The sequence below is a fragment of the Typopeltis vanoorti genome, chromosome 22 (genome assembly GCF_054136105.1).
Source record: "Typopeltis vanoorti isolate ZY-2024b chromosome 22, IOZ_Tvanoo_1.0, whole genome shotgun sequence".
Lineage (NCBI taxonomy): Eukaryota > Metazoa > Arthropoda > Arachnida > Uropygi > Thelyphonidae > Typopeltis > Typopeltis vanoorti.
Genome location: NC_143570.1, coordinates 15509149 through 15525125, shown reverse-complemented (window position 1 = coordinate 15525125; position 15977 = coordinate 15509149). Strand labels below are relative to the sequence as shown.

General features: G+C 34.7%; 1 protein-coding gene across 1 annotated transcript in view; it reads left to right on the top strand.

The window, feature by feature from the left end:
- The first annotated feature begins 2852 nt into the window (after positions 1 to 2852).
- Vha100-1 (V-type ATPase subunit a family protein Vha100-1) overlaps positions 2853 to 15977 on the top strand; it is a 233903-nt gene continuing 220778 nt past the window's right edge. The window contains exon 1 of the mRNA XM_090412379.1: positions 2853 to 3067. Coding sequence (XP_090268505.1) covers positions 2951 to 3067 — 117 coding nt within the window. The 5' untranslated portion in view covers positions 2853 to 2950. The remainder of the gene's footprint in view (positions 3068 to 15977) is intronic.

Below are 15977 nucleotides of genomic sequence, written 5' to 3'. Positions count from 1 at the left end.
TTTCTTTCTGTTCTTGTTACTGGTAGCCATTTAAGTGGTAATCTTAATTTTATTTTTACAAGGAAGTGGTCACTGCTTATTTCATATCCTCTGTGAACTCTAATATCTAGTGAAAATTTTGATGTCTTTTCATTTAATATAAAGTAATCTAATATTGATTTCCATCCTCTTGCTGCCCAAGTATATTTATGTATGTCTTTATGTTTACAGAAGGAATTCATTATTTTAGGTTATTATAAACTACAAAGTCAATCAATTTTTTACCATTCCTGTTTAGAGTATGCTCTCCATGTATTCCTATATTATTATTAATTTCGTGTTTCCAATTCTTGCATTTAAGTCTCCTGCTAAAATTACGTAATCGTTTTTATTTATTTTATTATATATGTTTTGTTGCTGATTATAAAAATCAATACTATCCTGCTCTCCTCCTTCTTCTGAGGCATATAAACCAATTATTGTTAAATAGCCTCTATCTATTATTATTCTAGCTTCTATTATTCTTTCATTTCATAATTTATAATGTTTTGACTGTTTTGAAAGGGAATTATGAATCCAAATCATGACTCCTGTTTGAGCTCTTTGGTCTCTGTCGACTCCACTGTATATACGACATTAAAATTTTCGGTTCTCCTAGTTCCTTTTAATTTCTTTTCTGTTTCAGTGATTACTGCTATTTTAAAGTTTCTTTCATTTAATAACTGGTCTAATTCTATTTCTTTATATACTATTCCTCTTACATTCCAGTTTGCTATGTGTATTATATTTTGTCGTTTCCATTTTTGTTTTACCTTTTCCATTCCAGGGTCGTTTCCCATACATTCAATCCGATTATCTTTTTCTGTCAGCTTACAAGTAGGATTATGTTCTCCATGTCAGGAGACTAGCCTGACGATGGAATAGTTCAGTGGTAGGGCTGCTACCTTAAGGCTTCTGAACTTGAACTAGCCTTCTTCCGAATTTAAACCCATAGGAAGAATAGGGTATAATGAAGGGGAAAGAGTAGATTATAGAAAGTTTTATAGAGAGGGCATAGTTATAAGGCCAGAAATGAAAAGACCTCATGGCCCTCGAGTACTCTAATAGCATAAGGTCATAAAATAAGCAAAGTTGACTGATTGGGCCTTATAGGAAAGATTACAGTAAGTGGATCTTCATCAAAGTAGAAGAAGGAGAGGACAAATCCAGCTAGGGGTCCATGGGAGTGCCGCTTCCCTTACAATCAAGATGATTTCCCCTTATGCTCTGTTGGTCCACGAGTGCTTATTCAGTATATTCGGATCACCCCACCATATATATATATATATATACACACACACACGCACGCAAATGCACATATACTGTGGGCTCCCCTATCCGTCACCGAGGGGATGCGGTCTCTAGGGGTTACGGGGTCCCCCGAGAGGATGTTTACATGGGAAATGGAGTAAAACCAGGTTAAAACTAGCTTGGTATCTTTAACATTTATTATACCCAAGGTAAAATACTTTCTACATATATATATTTTTTTAATAAAAAGGATAATGGAAACTCTTTATTTAGAAATAAAGAAAATATTATAAATTGCCAGCCTGGTTGTCCAAGTAGGTAACATAGCAGGTCTCTAACGAACAATCTGCGAATCCTGCGGTAAGAATGAACTTTTGTGATTTTCTTTAGGTGAGAGATGGATTTCATGACCTTGTGTGGGACTACCGACCTGCTCATTGGAGGCCTGAGGAAAGAGTTGGAAAATGTATACATTTAGTCTCAGGCTTTGTGGACTATGTCAAAATAAAGAGAGAACAATTAAGAAAGGCAGACAAATGCTTTCTTAATTGAGCTTGTGGTCCCTTATTCTAAATCAGTATGTTGTTAGTCTGAAATAATAATGAGTGGGTTCTACGGTGTGTTTTCTTGAGTTTACATGGCTAAAACATTTTCTGTGAGAAAAACTAGCTTGCCCGTGCCAGAGATCGATTAACTCGAGCACCAGTTGAAGAATAGTTTAAGGAAAGTTCTACTCGGTGATTAGATTTGAAATGAAAACTGCTCTTTATTCGACGACCTAGCGTTATGGGTGACCTCTCCTCTTCCACTGGGCTATAAATAAATAACACGTTGTTTTATTCTTTCTATAGAACTGTATTACATTATTTATAGAAGTATGACATGTTATGTATAAGAAGCATAAATGAGGAAATAAGGAATTAGTGTTTGATGCAGTTTGAACTGCTCACTCAGTCTCCAAAGGTTAGACAGGGCTAAAACGGCCTCGCCTATACCCTATATTATTATTATTATTATTATTATTAGACACCTCCAGGGAGTCCAGAGAATCATCGAGGGAGAGTGTGCCAACAGCATCAAACAATATAGTCCCTTCCAACTACTAACCACGCTCAAACTTTCTTAACTTTTTGCGAGTCGTTAGTGGCAGAGGCTCTACCAATCGACCAACCTTTGCCTACACGGGAATAAACCTTCCAACTACTAACCACGCTCAAACGTTCTTAACTTTTTGCGAGTCGTTAGTGGCAGAGGCTCTACCAATCGACCAACCTTTGCCTACACGGGAATAAACCTTCCAACTACTAACCACGCTCAAACTTTCTTAACTTTTTGCGAGTCGTTAGTGGCAGAGGCTCTACCAATCGACCAACCTTTGCCTACACGGGAATAAAAAAAGGCGTTAGCTGGTTTTTTTAATTTTTTTTTTTTGTAGTTGTAATGAAATGCATCTTTTTGCGCTTTTTCATAAAAAAATACTTAAATAATATTATTCTTAAAATTAAATAATTTTGTAGGACGCGGCATCTAGTGGTCAAATCTAAATGACGTAAGTCTCTTTAATAGTAGTTGCAATCGATTTTGAATGTATTCCGGTGACTACTAGTATGTTAGCTTGGTGGTGTAGTGTTGTTCATTGAATTAAAAATATTTTTATTAGTTCGATTATATAGTATTTAAAATGGGTTCACTGTTTAGAAGCGAAGAAATGGCATTATGCCAGCTTTTTCTTCAATCTGAAGCGGCATATGCTTGTGTGTCTGAATTAGGAGAACTTGGATTAGTGCAGTTTAGAGATGTAAGTCAGTTGGGTTTCTAAAATGCATGATGTTGAAGTAAATTGGAAGCAACATATTTCGTAATTTAATATCCTGTTTTGTTCGCTAGGTATTGTTTATTTTATGCTTCATTACACAAGAAAAAATATATGCTTTAATTGAGAATTGTACATTTGCTCTTAAAATTGGTGTCTTGGTTTTTCATCCCATAAAGCAGGAAAATTGGCCAGCTCAGACAATTTTTGTGGCTCCCACCCACGAAAGGTGTCTCTGGAACGTGGCCCCAGAAGCCAACATCATACTGGGCAATAAAATTAATCTCCCAACTAAAAACTCACAAACATACATGCCGGTGGCAGGATTCGAACTCGGTGCCTGTTGGTTGGAAAACAGAACTTGATCTTTACTAATCTTTCTCTCCCATTCTCTTTAACTGCTGTTAGGGACGTAAACAAAATATTTAAGTGCCCTTGGATCTGCCGTGCTCACACGTTACTGGGTTGCTAACAAATTCAAGTTTCTTTACATTTGCAGTTTTAATATGACTGACTGATGCCATCTGTTCACTTCCCTAATTTTGCTTTGCAAAAATCTTTGATCAACTATTTCTAACCTGGCTCACAAATCCATAAGTTAAAACTGGTTGGAAGTTCCATACAGTGATGGATTAGTGGTGGCTTCTCTATTACTCCATACATACTATTTTTGTATGGAGTAATAGAGAAGCTCCACAACATACTACTTTTGCTTCTGTTATCAATTTATATATTTAATTTGCATATTTAAAAATTCTGCCTAAATAGCTGAAATATTTTGTTTGTTCTGTAAGGTCTCTAGAATTGTGTAGAATGCAGAAGATGTTTTCTGTGTTGATGTCTTCAAACGAATAAACAGATACCTAGAGAAAATAATTACATAATTTATTAACTATTATTTTTCCTTTCTTGAAACTTTAATTCATAATAAACACTTAAGTATCCATATGGGATTATGCTATCCTTCTCATTCGTCCCTTAGGACTGGTTGAGTCACTCCTAATGAGGAGCTTACGACTAATGCAGATGGCTCATCACATCTCTGCTGCATCCCCTAACCGCAGTATGCATGACTGTAATCCATGTGTGTTCACAGTTTGCCTGCTCTGGGGGATGAAAAACCCAAGTTTCCGGGTGAAGAACCCCTCCCCACCTTCGTATGAGACCAGCTAACTCGCCTTTCGTCGAAAGAGACAAGATAAAGGTTCCTCACATCACTGACAAGAATCGAATCCAGGTCTTTCTGACCAAAGGACTTAGTCTATACTGACTGAGCTACGGAGGTATCTCTTTCCCTATTTTTATAGGGGCTTTTTATTATTATTGCTGATTTTCATACTCAACTGGCTACAGGAATTCAGTTAAGTCAATGAGACCTGAGCCATATACTAGATTTTAAATTTTTTTTTTTTTTTTTTTTAACAACATCTGCTATCATACCAAAATCTTTCTCTACATCTGTCATTTCTGACGGTTGACATAACTTCTCTAGCTAAATTGAATAGCAGCTGTAACAAATATGGCATGAAATTTGGCAGTAAAAAGACCAAAACTATGAAAATAAACAGGAGCATAGAAAACTTCAGCTGCATTCTGAATAGAGATCCTATATAAAACAAGTAAAATATTTCAGCTATTTAGGCAACAGAAATAGACAACAGAATAAGCAAAGCTGGTATGATGGGTAGTCTGCTGAATAAATTTATATGGAATAAGAGAGAAATTAGAGAAATCAAAAACACCAAACTAGCAGTATACAAGACAGTATTCAAACCAGTTTTAAGTTATGGATCTGAGAGTTGGGTTATGAAAAAGAAACTTGATTAAATACTAGAGATCACAGATATGAGTGATCTGAGAACAATTAGGGGAGTGAATTGACGGCATCAGTGGCAGAATCATATTAAAAATGAAGATATTAGAAAGGAACTTGACATTATTAGCATTCAAGAATATGTCAGCAGAGCTAATCTAAGGTAGTATGGCCACTTAATAGAATTAGGGAGGAAAGATTAGCAAAACAGGTGTTTGATTTCAAGATGGCAGGAAAGCGACTTACATGAAGACTAAGATCTAGGTGGATTGATTCATTTAGAAGTGCCTTAGAAGCACAAAATATTACGTATGACTATTGGAGTTCTCATAAGTAATACTGATTTGGAGGAAATTTGTTGACAGGAGATTAATAATAATGTAAACTTAATCATGTAGATTTTTTTTTTTTTAAATTTAATCCCCACATGAAAAGGCCATAAGACCTATATCTCATTAGTGACATGTGTATGGGTAAGGGGAGTAGAAAAGAGGAGTGTCTTTACATTTTGCTTGAACAGCTGAGTCATAATCTATGGGGAAGTCTGTTGCAAAGGACAGAATCAGATGAATGTAAGAGGGGGTAGGGAAGTTGGTTCGGTGAGTTTCAAGATGAACTATAAATGAGTATTGGTTAGCAATGACTCTTTTTTTAATGATTTTGGAGGAGAGTAGAGGAATATTAGTGGCCAATTCAGCACAGAGTGCTGTCTATGAAAGTATCTATAGAAGAGGCAGAAACTGAATGTTTGTGAGAGAGGGATCATTAATTAATCAGATGCCCTCTTCTGGATAGAATCAAGCAATCTTAGAATGGATTTCGGTACACCATCCCAAATACGGAAGCAATATTCCATGGCTGAACAGACTTGGGCTTTGTATAGCATTAGCAGCTGTGAGGGTGTGAAATAGCGTCTTGTGTGAAGTACATCAAGTTTAGTGCTGTCATAGTGACCTTAACACCCCTTAGGGATACATATCAGGAGATTGATGACAATTCTGTTACTTTAAACTTAGTCCATTATTGAATATTTCAATAAAAGACTCAAAAATGTTCATATTTTATATGTCAATCCTGAAGTTTTAGAAACAAATCTGAGATAGTAACATTTGTTCCTAGTGTCTAATCAGGAGCACATTTCACTTTTAATTTATTTGCAGTTTGATGTCAATGTTATTCATTTTGAATTTCTGGTCCACGGTAATATGCTGTTTTTTCTGATTATTTTTCATTATATTTAAGTGAGCTTTCAAAATGTTATCAAACAACCTAAACAGTTCAACAGTCTTTTAAAAATGCAGTGTGGAAAAGCAGCATTTTCCACAATGGGGTATATGTACCTACAGGGATATGCAAAATGTCCTTAGAGGGTATGAGGAAGTTTTTTAAATTTATTATTATTATTATTTTTTTCTCGTTTTTATCATTGTATTATAGCAGATAAGTGCAGGCATCTTGTATAGTTAATTTTTGCATAACCAAAAAATGTAACGAAAGTTTAATCAAAATGTGTCTCTTGGCATCCATTGAATAACCTCCAATAGGGTCTTGTCTGGTTGACAGCACAATCGCTTTCAAACCATTCGGTTAAAGCTGTTTACATTAAAAGTTTAAATTTAAATAGTTCAAACCATGTGGTTGAAACTGCTGAATATTATTAAATCTACTGTATGGATATGTTGGATTTACGTAAATAAAAATGTATTTAATAATTTTAGAAAATTGTTTCACATTTTGTTTATTTCATTATAATAACATCATAATTATTAATGTTTGAATGAAATATTATAATTTCTCCCAAATTGCTTTTGCCTGAGGGAGAATAATATTCATGTTACTTAAATTTTAAAAGGGGTACATGGATACTGAAAGTTTGGGAAACACTGCTGTAACGGATACATTCTGGGATGCTATTGTTTGAATTATTGCACATAAACAAACAAGAATAGTTTTCTGTTTACTTTCTTCAATTAAATGATGTTCAAAATCTATAGTTTTATATAATTATAAACAAGTTTTCATTTCTTGCCACATAGAAAAATTAGATGCGTGATTGAAATTTTTTGTGCCATTGCATTCTATTGGAAAGAATGTGTTTCTTGAAAGATAACCAGCTCCCATTTTTTACAGAACAGCAAAGTTCAGTCAATTACTTCATTTTGCAAAGTATAATACACGTCAGGAACAGGACATTTTTTTTTACCTGAATTGGATCTTTTTTTAACTAAACAATAAAATATATTATCTATAATTAATTAACAAGAAATATGGGTCTGAAATATAGGACTTGTCTTGATTTAGAATTTTAACTTCTAGTAGTTGTGAATGTTTTTCATGTTAAGCAGAAGTTTACACTCGCCATTCTTTACAACAGAAGATTTCTCTTCATGTCCATCTTCTATAGGTGCAGTTGATATAAATAGATTCTGTATCTTCGTTCTGAATAGGAGTTTTCACTCCCTTCACAAGCTCTTCTGTACCAAGTTTCTTTTTTGTGTATTATTTTCTGCAGAAATAGTCCATGATATCTTCATGTTCTTCTTTGCATACACTTTCTGCAGGTGTAATTGATTCCAGAAATTCTATTGAAAATGAAAAAAGACTACCAACTTGACTGGCTAATCATGCTTACACACACACACACACATGCTGCACTAGACATTGAGACTTCATTTCTTAATTTATTTCCTGTAATCATAAATCAGAGTGGCATACTGGTTGCATTAATTGCCTAAAATCTTCAAAGTTGGATAAGCTAGCAAATAGAAAAAGTAGAAATAATGCTACTGCATATGGGAAAACCAACTGCCTAACTCAAGCCTATAGAGTAGGTGTGAAAACAGCTATGTGGATTGGAAATGGGGATCAGTCAAGTCCACATTCTCGCCATACTCCCTGGGACCTTCCTCCTTGGAAATGCCCTTCCACGAGGATGCCACAGACCCATTAGTGGAAGAAGATTTCATATCTCAACAAGATGGATGCAGAAGAGCTTTCAGAGGAGCATACCTCTATAAATAACCTGGGCTCAGCCGGCTCTGGCTGTCAGTACCTAGAAAAGGCTCCAGCCAAAGTTTACTGGTGAATAGTGTCTGTCCCCATGTTAACAGTGATTGCAAAAAGCATCTGTATCACAGGTTAAGGTCTATGTCTATGGGTCTATGCTCCACCCAAAGTAGCATGTGCAGCAATAGGAGTGGCCAACTGGCTGCATTAATTGCCTAAAATCCTCAAAGATGGATCAGCTAGCAAATAGAAAAAGTAGAAATAATGCTATTGCTAATGGAGAAGCTGACGTGCCTAACTCAAGCTCACAGAGTAGGTGTGAAGACAGCTATGTGGAATGCAAACTGCACATGTTTCAATCATCAGTATCAACACTATGCAAACCTGGTAAATTAAAACTGATAGAGAGAGAGAGAGAGAGAGCTCGAACTGTTTAAATGGGAAATAATGGGAGTTGCAAAGACTTGCTGGACAGGTGAGGGGAAAATCAACATTCAGAATGCAAACATATTCTACTCAGAAAGGAAAGATAACCATCATACAGAAGGTGTAGCACTAATAATCAAAAAATGGCTCCTAAACTCCGTAGTCGATGTAAGACCAGTTTCCTCTAGAATCATCTCAGTAAGGTTTAAAGCAAAAGAAAAGGAATATATATACAAATAATACAAAAATAATAGAAGTTTATGCCCCCAGACCAGTTCACAAAGAGGAGGAATATAGCCAATTTCTTGAACAATTGCAAGAAGAAATCAAACAATCAAAAGAGATATTATGATTATTATAGAAGATTTTGGTGTAAAGATTAGTCAATACTCTGAAGATGAAGAAGAAGTAATAGAAAAATTTGGACATGGAGATATGAGAGAGGGAATGACTTGATTAATTTTTGCGAAATAAATCAACTGTTTACCACAGGCCATAGAATAAATATACCTGGACATCACCATCATCATTATCATCGATTTCCTGCCATATACCCTGAAGGGGTGTACAGGATATGATAGTACTACATGAAAAATTTACATCATTACTAACTTCCTATCTACAATTTTCCTCCAAATCAGTCTGTTACTTGCCAAGACTAAAACATGATGAGATCTTATATTTCTATTGTCTAAGGCACTTTGTACAGTATCAATCCACCTACACCTTGTCTTCCTCTGGGTCGTTTTCCTGCCAACCTTGCAGAGAACACTTGTTTTGCTAATCTTTCCTTGCCCATTCTATTTAACTGACCATACCACCTGAGATCAGCTCTGCTAATGCATTCCTGGATGCTGGCAATGTCAAGTTCTTTCCTAATATCCTCGTTTTTAATGACCCAGCTCTCAGGTCCATAAGTTAAAATCGGTTTGAACACTGTCTTGTATACAGCTAATTTAGTGTTCCGACTAATTTCTCTCTTCTTCCATATGAATTTATTCAATTGACTTCCTACCCTACCAGCTTTGTTGATTCTGTTGTCTATTTCCATATTTAATTTACCATCTTCACTAAAAATCGTGCCTATGTAGCTGAAATGTTTTACTTGTTTCACAGGTTCTCCATTCAAAACAGTTGACATTTTCAATGATTCTGCCTATTTTCTTTGTTTTTGTCTTTTTATTGCTGACCTTCATACCATTTCTATTACAACAGTTATTCAATTTAGTCAGGGAATCTTGCAGACTTATAGTGGATTTATTTAGAAGTATAACATCGTCCACATAAAACAAAGAGCTGACATTAACGTCTCCAATTCTGATATCATGTTTAATACCACTTTCCTTCATAATGTGATCCATATAGATAATGAATAACAGAGGGGATAATCTACATCCTTGTCTGACACCAGATTTAACATTAAACCATCTTTCTGTACTTCTTTCAATTCTAACTGCTGACTTACAACTCAAATAAAGACTAAGTATTGCTTGATATAATGCCCCATTGACACCATATAACTGTAGCGTATTGAATAGCTTCTCTCTTGGCACCTTGTCATGTGCCTTTTTCCAGATCGACAAAACTTAAATACAGATCTTTGTTATATTCCCATGCTTTCTCAACTATTTGTCGTAAAGTGAAGATCTGATCCTGACAGCCTCTATTTGGCCTGAATCCAGCTTGTTTTTCACCAAGCTGTTCTTCCACAATTCTTCTCAACCGTTTCTCAAGTATACTTGCATATATCTTACCAGGAACACTCAGTAATGAAATGCTTCTGTAATTCTCACATTTAATTTTATTTTCCTTTTTATATATGGGTACTATGAGAGCTCTACTCCAATCATTGGGAATTCGTCCCTCTGTCCAGGCTTTCTGAATATGCAGTGCAGCCACTGTAGGACTTTTATACCACCATACTTCAGCATTTCTACCCGAATATCATCTACTCCTGTTGCCTTTCCATTTCAGGCCTTTGATGGCATTTTCTACTTCAAGTATGGATATATATTCCTGACTGTATGCCTGTTGAGTGTTTTTAACCACTGTGCTATCACTGCTTGTTTTATTTAGCAAATTTTCAAAGTAATTACTCCATACTTCAAGGATATCCTTTTCTCCCATTTTCATGTCATCTTTATCATCTCTAACTCCTTTTACAGCACTTTCCTTTTCTAAGCTTCAACGTCATCGAGAATATTTTGCCACCTTCTTGATATTTATTTTCTATGTTCTTGCAAAGTCCTCCCATGACTTTTGTTTAGATAGTTTTACACAGTGTTTAGCTATCTTACATGTGCTCTTAGAGAATACAGAGACAAAAGCTGACTTATTTGCCAGGAACTTTTGATATGCTTTCTTCTTTTCCTTCACTGCCTCTTTTACTTCCTATGTCCACCATGGAGTTCTGATTTTTCTATCCTTGCAGAGAACATACCACATGTCTCTCTGGCTGAATCAATCTGTTTTCTTCAAGGCTTCACTGAATTTCCAAGGTGTGGTTGCTGTTCTCAAACTCTTTCATTTTTTCTTCAATAATTTTTGTGTATTTTAGTCTACATTTCACATCTGAGAGCTGGTCAACTTTTATTCGCTTTAAAACTTTCTTACATGTTATTCTTTTCAATATGAAATTCAATTTTATCCTGCTCAAGACTAAATAGTGATCACTTCCAATTTCAAATCCTCTGTACACTGGTGCAGTACACCAGTGTACAGAGGATTTGAAATTGAAATACATGTGAATTTGTGCACATTTTTATGTTGGAACATGGTGTTAGTAATAACCAGTCCATGTCCTGAACAGAAATCTAACAGCTATTTGCCATTATTATTAGCTTTGCTCTTTTCTCCAAATTTTTCCAAAATATTTTTGTATATCTGACAATCATTTCCCACTCTGCTATTTAGATCTCCAACAGGGACCAGCTTTTCCTTTTTTATTGTGTCAGTTGCTTTCTTAAAATCCGTAAAAAAAAATTCCTCTACTTCTACCTTAGTAGAACCTTCTGTGGGATCATAGGCACAAATTAGTCTCATTGTTCAGTTCCCCATTCTCTTATTTGTCCACATCACTCTACTTGAGACTGCCTACTATTCAAGAAGATTAGCCTCGTATTTAGTGTTGAATACTATGGCTGCTCCTTTTTTCCTTGATTGTCATTGCCTGAATATAACATTTTGTATTTATTGCTCAGAAAGATCTCACCAGTTTTTGTCTTTTTTGTTTCAATCACCCCAATTATGTCGATCTGGCACTTATCTAATTCCTCAGCTAGCTCCATTTCTTTGCCATTCAGGCTTCTTATCTTGATAGTACCCATCTTTAACTCTGGTGATGTTGAGTTGGGGTTTGTTTTCAGATTTGTTCTAGTAGCTGACTTTTCACTGTTTGCCCTGGTTCCCTGGCAAAAACAACGGGGCCCTTTTTAACCGGGTGACGCTCCAGCCGGCATGAAATTTTGTCGTGTCGTACCATCATTTTGTATTTTGGTGTAAGCCAATAAGAATACAATTTGGTCGGCTAATCAGCAAACAATGAAACTAAAAATTGTGTAGACTATATAATCATCAATAAAAATTAAACATTCATTCCAAAATGTCAGCACATTTAAAAAGATTGACATGGGCACAGACCATGAACTACTATCAGCCAAACTAAAAATCAGTCTTAAAAGGAATCGAACAAACCGAATCAAAGATAACCTAACCAGATCTAATTACCAGAGAGCATTGGAAGAAAACTTAAATAATCTTGCTCTAGATTGAGCTTCAAAATCTAGAGCACTATCTTTACTTTTTTTTCTTGGAAAAAAAAGGGGAAATTTAAAAGTGCCCCTTCTTTCATATATCTTAGAACAATGATTACTCCAGATAATAAAATTAGTACAAAAATAAAAGCTAGAATACATGCCTCTTGTCATTCACTACTCGTTTATTATTTTCCAAAATTCTATCAAGCAGAGTTAAAACAGAAATAGAGGGTGTTTCAGAAAAAGTTTTCCCCTTGATTGTGATTTCTGCATACTTTTAAATATTCAATTTTATTTTGGTTATTTGTAATCTTAGTTTTTCAGCAGCAGTTTTGAGTTTTCTAAATGTCTTTAGTATTTTATCCAATAAGGCATATGTTATCTGCATATCCTGATATTATTGTTCTGGTTGTGTTATCTTTTACAATTTCTCAAATACATTTTTCTAATGATAAATTAAAAAGAATGGGTGAAAAGGCATCCATCTCCTTGTTTCAATCCTGTCTTAATATCAAAAGGTTCAGATTTAATTCCATTAGCCAATATCATGCTTCAGCTTTCAGTGGTGCATATTTTTATTGATATTATTATCTTATGTGGTATTTTTAGTTCATCTAATACTCCTCAAAGACCTCTATGAATGCTATCATATGCTTTTCTAAAATCTATAAATAAAATGGACCTGCAGATTATATTCCCATTTTTTTTTTTTTTTTCCAGTAACTAAGTATAAAAATCTGGTCAGTTGTTTATCTGTTTCTTTGGAATCCTGCTTGAAATTCACTTATATTTTCTTCAGCACACAGTATAATAGTGTAAGAATATAATTAGTATAATATTACATAAATTTTGTAGCCTGCTCACAGTAACAGTATCTCTCTCCTGTAATTTTCACATTCATTTTGGTTTCCTTTTTATGTACTGGAATGATTGGCAGTTCTTTCCATTTTAACGATATCTCTTCTTTTTCCCATATTAAATTTACCATATTATGTATATTAGTGATTAATTGACTTTCCCATATTTGATTAGTTTAGCTACTGTTTCATCGGTACCTGGTATGTTTATCATTGAACTGCTTTATACTTTCTTTTACTTCAGCTAGTGAAGGTTTATTTTTGGGTGACAAATGTAATAAGTTTTCTGTTTAAAAGACACAGCTGGTTCATCACAATTTAGGAGTTTATTAAAGTACCCTCTCTCTCTCCACCTGTTTGCTAGTGTTTTGTCCATTGCTGTTATTGATTGTTTTCATATGTGGACCTGTTTTTTGGTTTTAATTTCATGGAAAATTTTTCTAGGGTAATTAACTATAAAGTAACGAAATAAAGAACCAAAAGGCTTCACTTTGGTGATGTAAAAATTATTTAAATTAAGGGGATATTTAATCCCACATTATTTCAAAGCCAAATAAGAAACTCTAAGATAGAAATCAAAGTGTACCGAATATAGCAAGCTATAAAAGTTCGGCAAGTCCAAGCGCAAGCAAATATCTGGGTAGTGCAATATCGGGCAACTCGTAGTAAAGGTGGATAAAGCTAGGAACACTTCTTAGTATTAACCCTAATGTAAAACTCATCCCCTAGGAGATGTATGATGTTTTACATTAAGGGAGATAGGTCACTACCCACACCGGTTTCAACCTTTATTGAGGTCTCATCAGTGAGTAGGTAGACCAATAAATACCAAGATTGTAGTGATAATAGCTTTAATAATTTACAGTACGAGTTGTTAAAGAGGTGTACATAGTAAGATTTGTTAAAGAGGTTACATAGTTGTTAAAGAGGTGTAATACCCCTTAATGAAATAAAGAGCCAAAAGGCTTCACTTCAGCAATGTAAAAATTATTTAAATTAAGGGGATATTTAATCCCACATTATTTCAAAGCCAAATAAGAAACTCTAAGATAGAAATCAAAGAGTTTCATGCCAAATGTAGCAAGCTATAAAAGTTCGGTGAGTCCAAGCGCAAGCAAATACCTGGGTAGTGCAATACCAGGCAACTTGTAGTAAAGGTGGACAAAGCTAGGATTACTTCTTAGTATTAACCCTAATGTAAAACTCATCCCCTAGGACAGGGATTCTCAACCTATGGTACATGTATCACTGCCTTACTGGTACGTCTAATATCTTGAATTTAATATGTATGCCACTGGAAAAGGTTGAGAACCCCTACCCTAGGAGATGTATGTAGTTTTACATTAAGAGAGAGAGAGGTTACTATCCAGACTGGTTTCAACCTTTATTGAGGTCTCATCAGTGAGTAGGTAGACCAATAAATACCAAGATTGTAGTGATAATAGCTTTAATATTTTACAGTAAGAGTTGTTAAAGAGGTGTACATATAAATTAATGAAATAAAGAGCCAAAAGGCTTCACTTTGGCGATGTAAAAATGATTTAAATTAAGGGGATATTTAATCCCACATTATTTCAAAGCTGAATACGAAACTCTAAGATAGAAATCAAAGAGTTTCATGCCAAATAAAAGTTCGGCGAGTCCAAGCGTAAGCAAATACCTGAGTAGTGCAATACTAGGCGACTTGTAGTGAAGCCTTGTGGCTCTTTATTTCATTAATTTATCTGTTCACCTTTTTGACAACTCGTACTGTAAAGTATTAAAGCTATTATCACTACAATCTTGGTATTTATTGGTCTACCTACTGACTGACGAGACCTCAATAAAGGTTGAAACCAGTCTGGATAGTGACCTATCTCCCTTAATGTAAAACAACATACATTTCCTAGGGGATGAGTTTTACATTAGGGTTAATACTAAGAATAGCGATCCTAGCTTTATCGACCTTTACTACGAGTTGTCCGGTATTGCACTACCCAGGTATTTGCTTACGCTTGGACTCGTCGAACTTTTATAGCTTGCTATATTCGGCATAAAACTCTTTGATTTCTATCTTAGGGTTTCTTATTCGGCTTTGAAATAATGTGAGATTAAATATCCTCTTAATTTAAATAACTATAAAGTATTTCTGAATTTCTTCAATCTGTTCATATAAAAATTTTCTTTTGTTGTCTGATTATTTTATTGGTTTCTTTGCTGCTCTCTCTGTATCTCTGAGCAGTATGAATATGAATATCAGTTAGGATATTAAGCCAAGTGACTATCTTATTTCTTTACTGCCAGTTCACATTCATTATTAAACCATTTTTTATGCTGTGTTTTACTTTGAATTCCAAATGAGTTTTCTGTTGCTACTTTTATGTTATCCTTGATATGATTCCAGATGTTTTTAATATTTTTAATTCATTCTCCTCCAGCTGCATATTTTTCAATTTCTATTTTAATTCATCATGTTTTCTTCTCTCTTCTATTTTATCTAGTTTAATATGTAATAATGGTAGGCAGAAACTACAGAAAAAAATGTTGTTAGTTACAGAATAAAAAAAAAAAAAATGTGATGTTCAAGCTCATTAACAATACAAAGAACAGGAATGAAGCATGACTAGCATAGTAAGAAATGTAAAATTAGATTATGAAAGGAAATCTCAGAATTCTTTGGCTAAGTTGCAAGTAAAAGGAAGAAATAACTATGGATAGAAATGACTATGCACGGCCTGTGACTAGTGGTGTGCCGCAGGGTTCTGTTCTTGGACCACTGCTGTTTAATTTGTTCATTAATGATATAGGGAAGGATCTAAGAGGGACAGTTCATTTGTTTGCTGATGATGCAAAGTTGGGTGGGGCAATAGTAAATGCAGAAGATGTCAAAATCTTGCAGGATTACTTGGATATATTGGAGTTCTGGGCTAAGGAGAATGGATGTCAATTTAATGTGACAAAATGTAAGGTTATGCATTTTGGGGTGAAAAGATGAGTAGCAGTATACTACATTAGTAGAACTGTACTCCAGGAGATTGATGAGGCCAGGGACTTGGGAG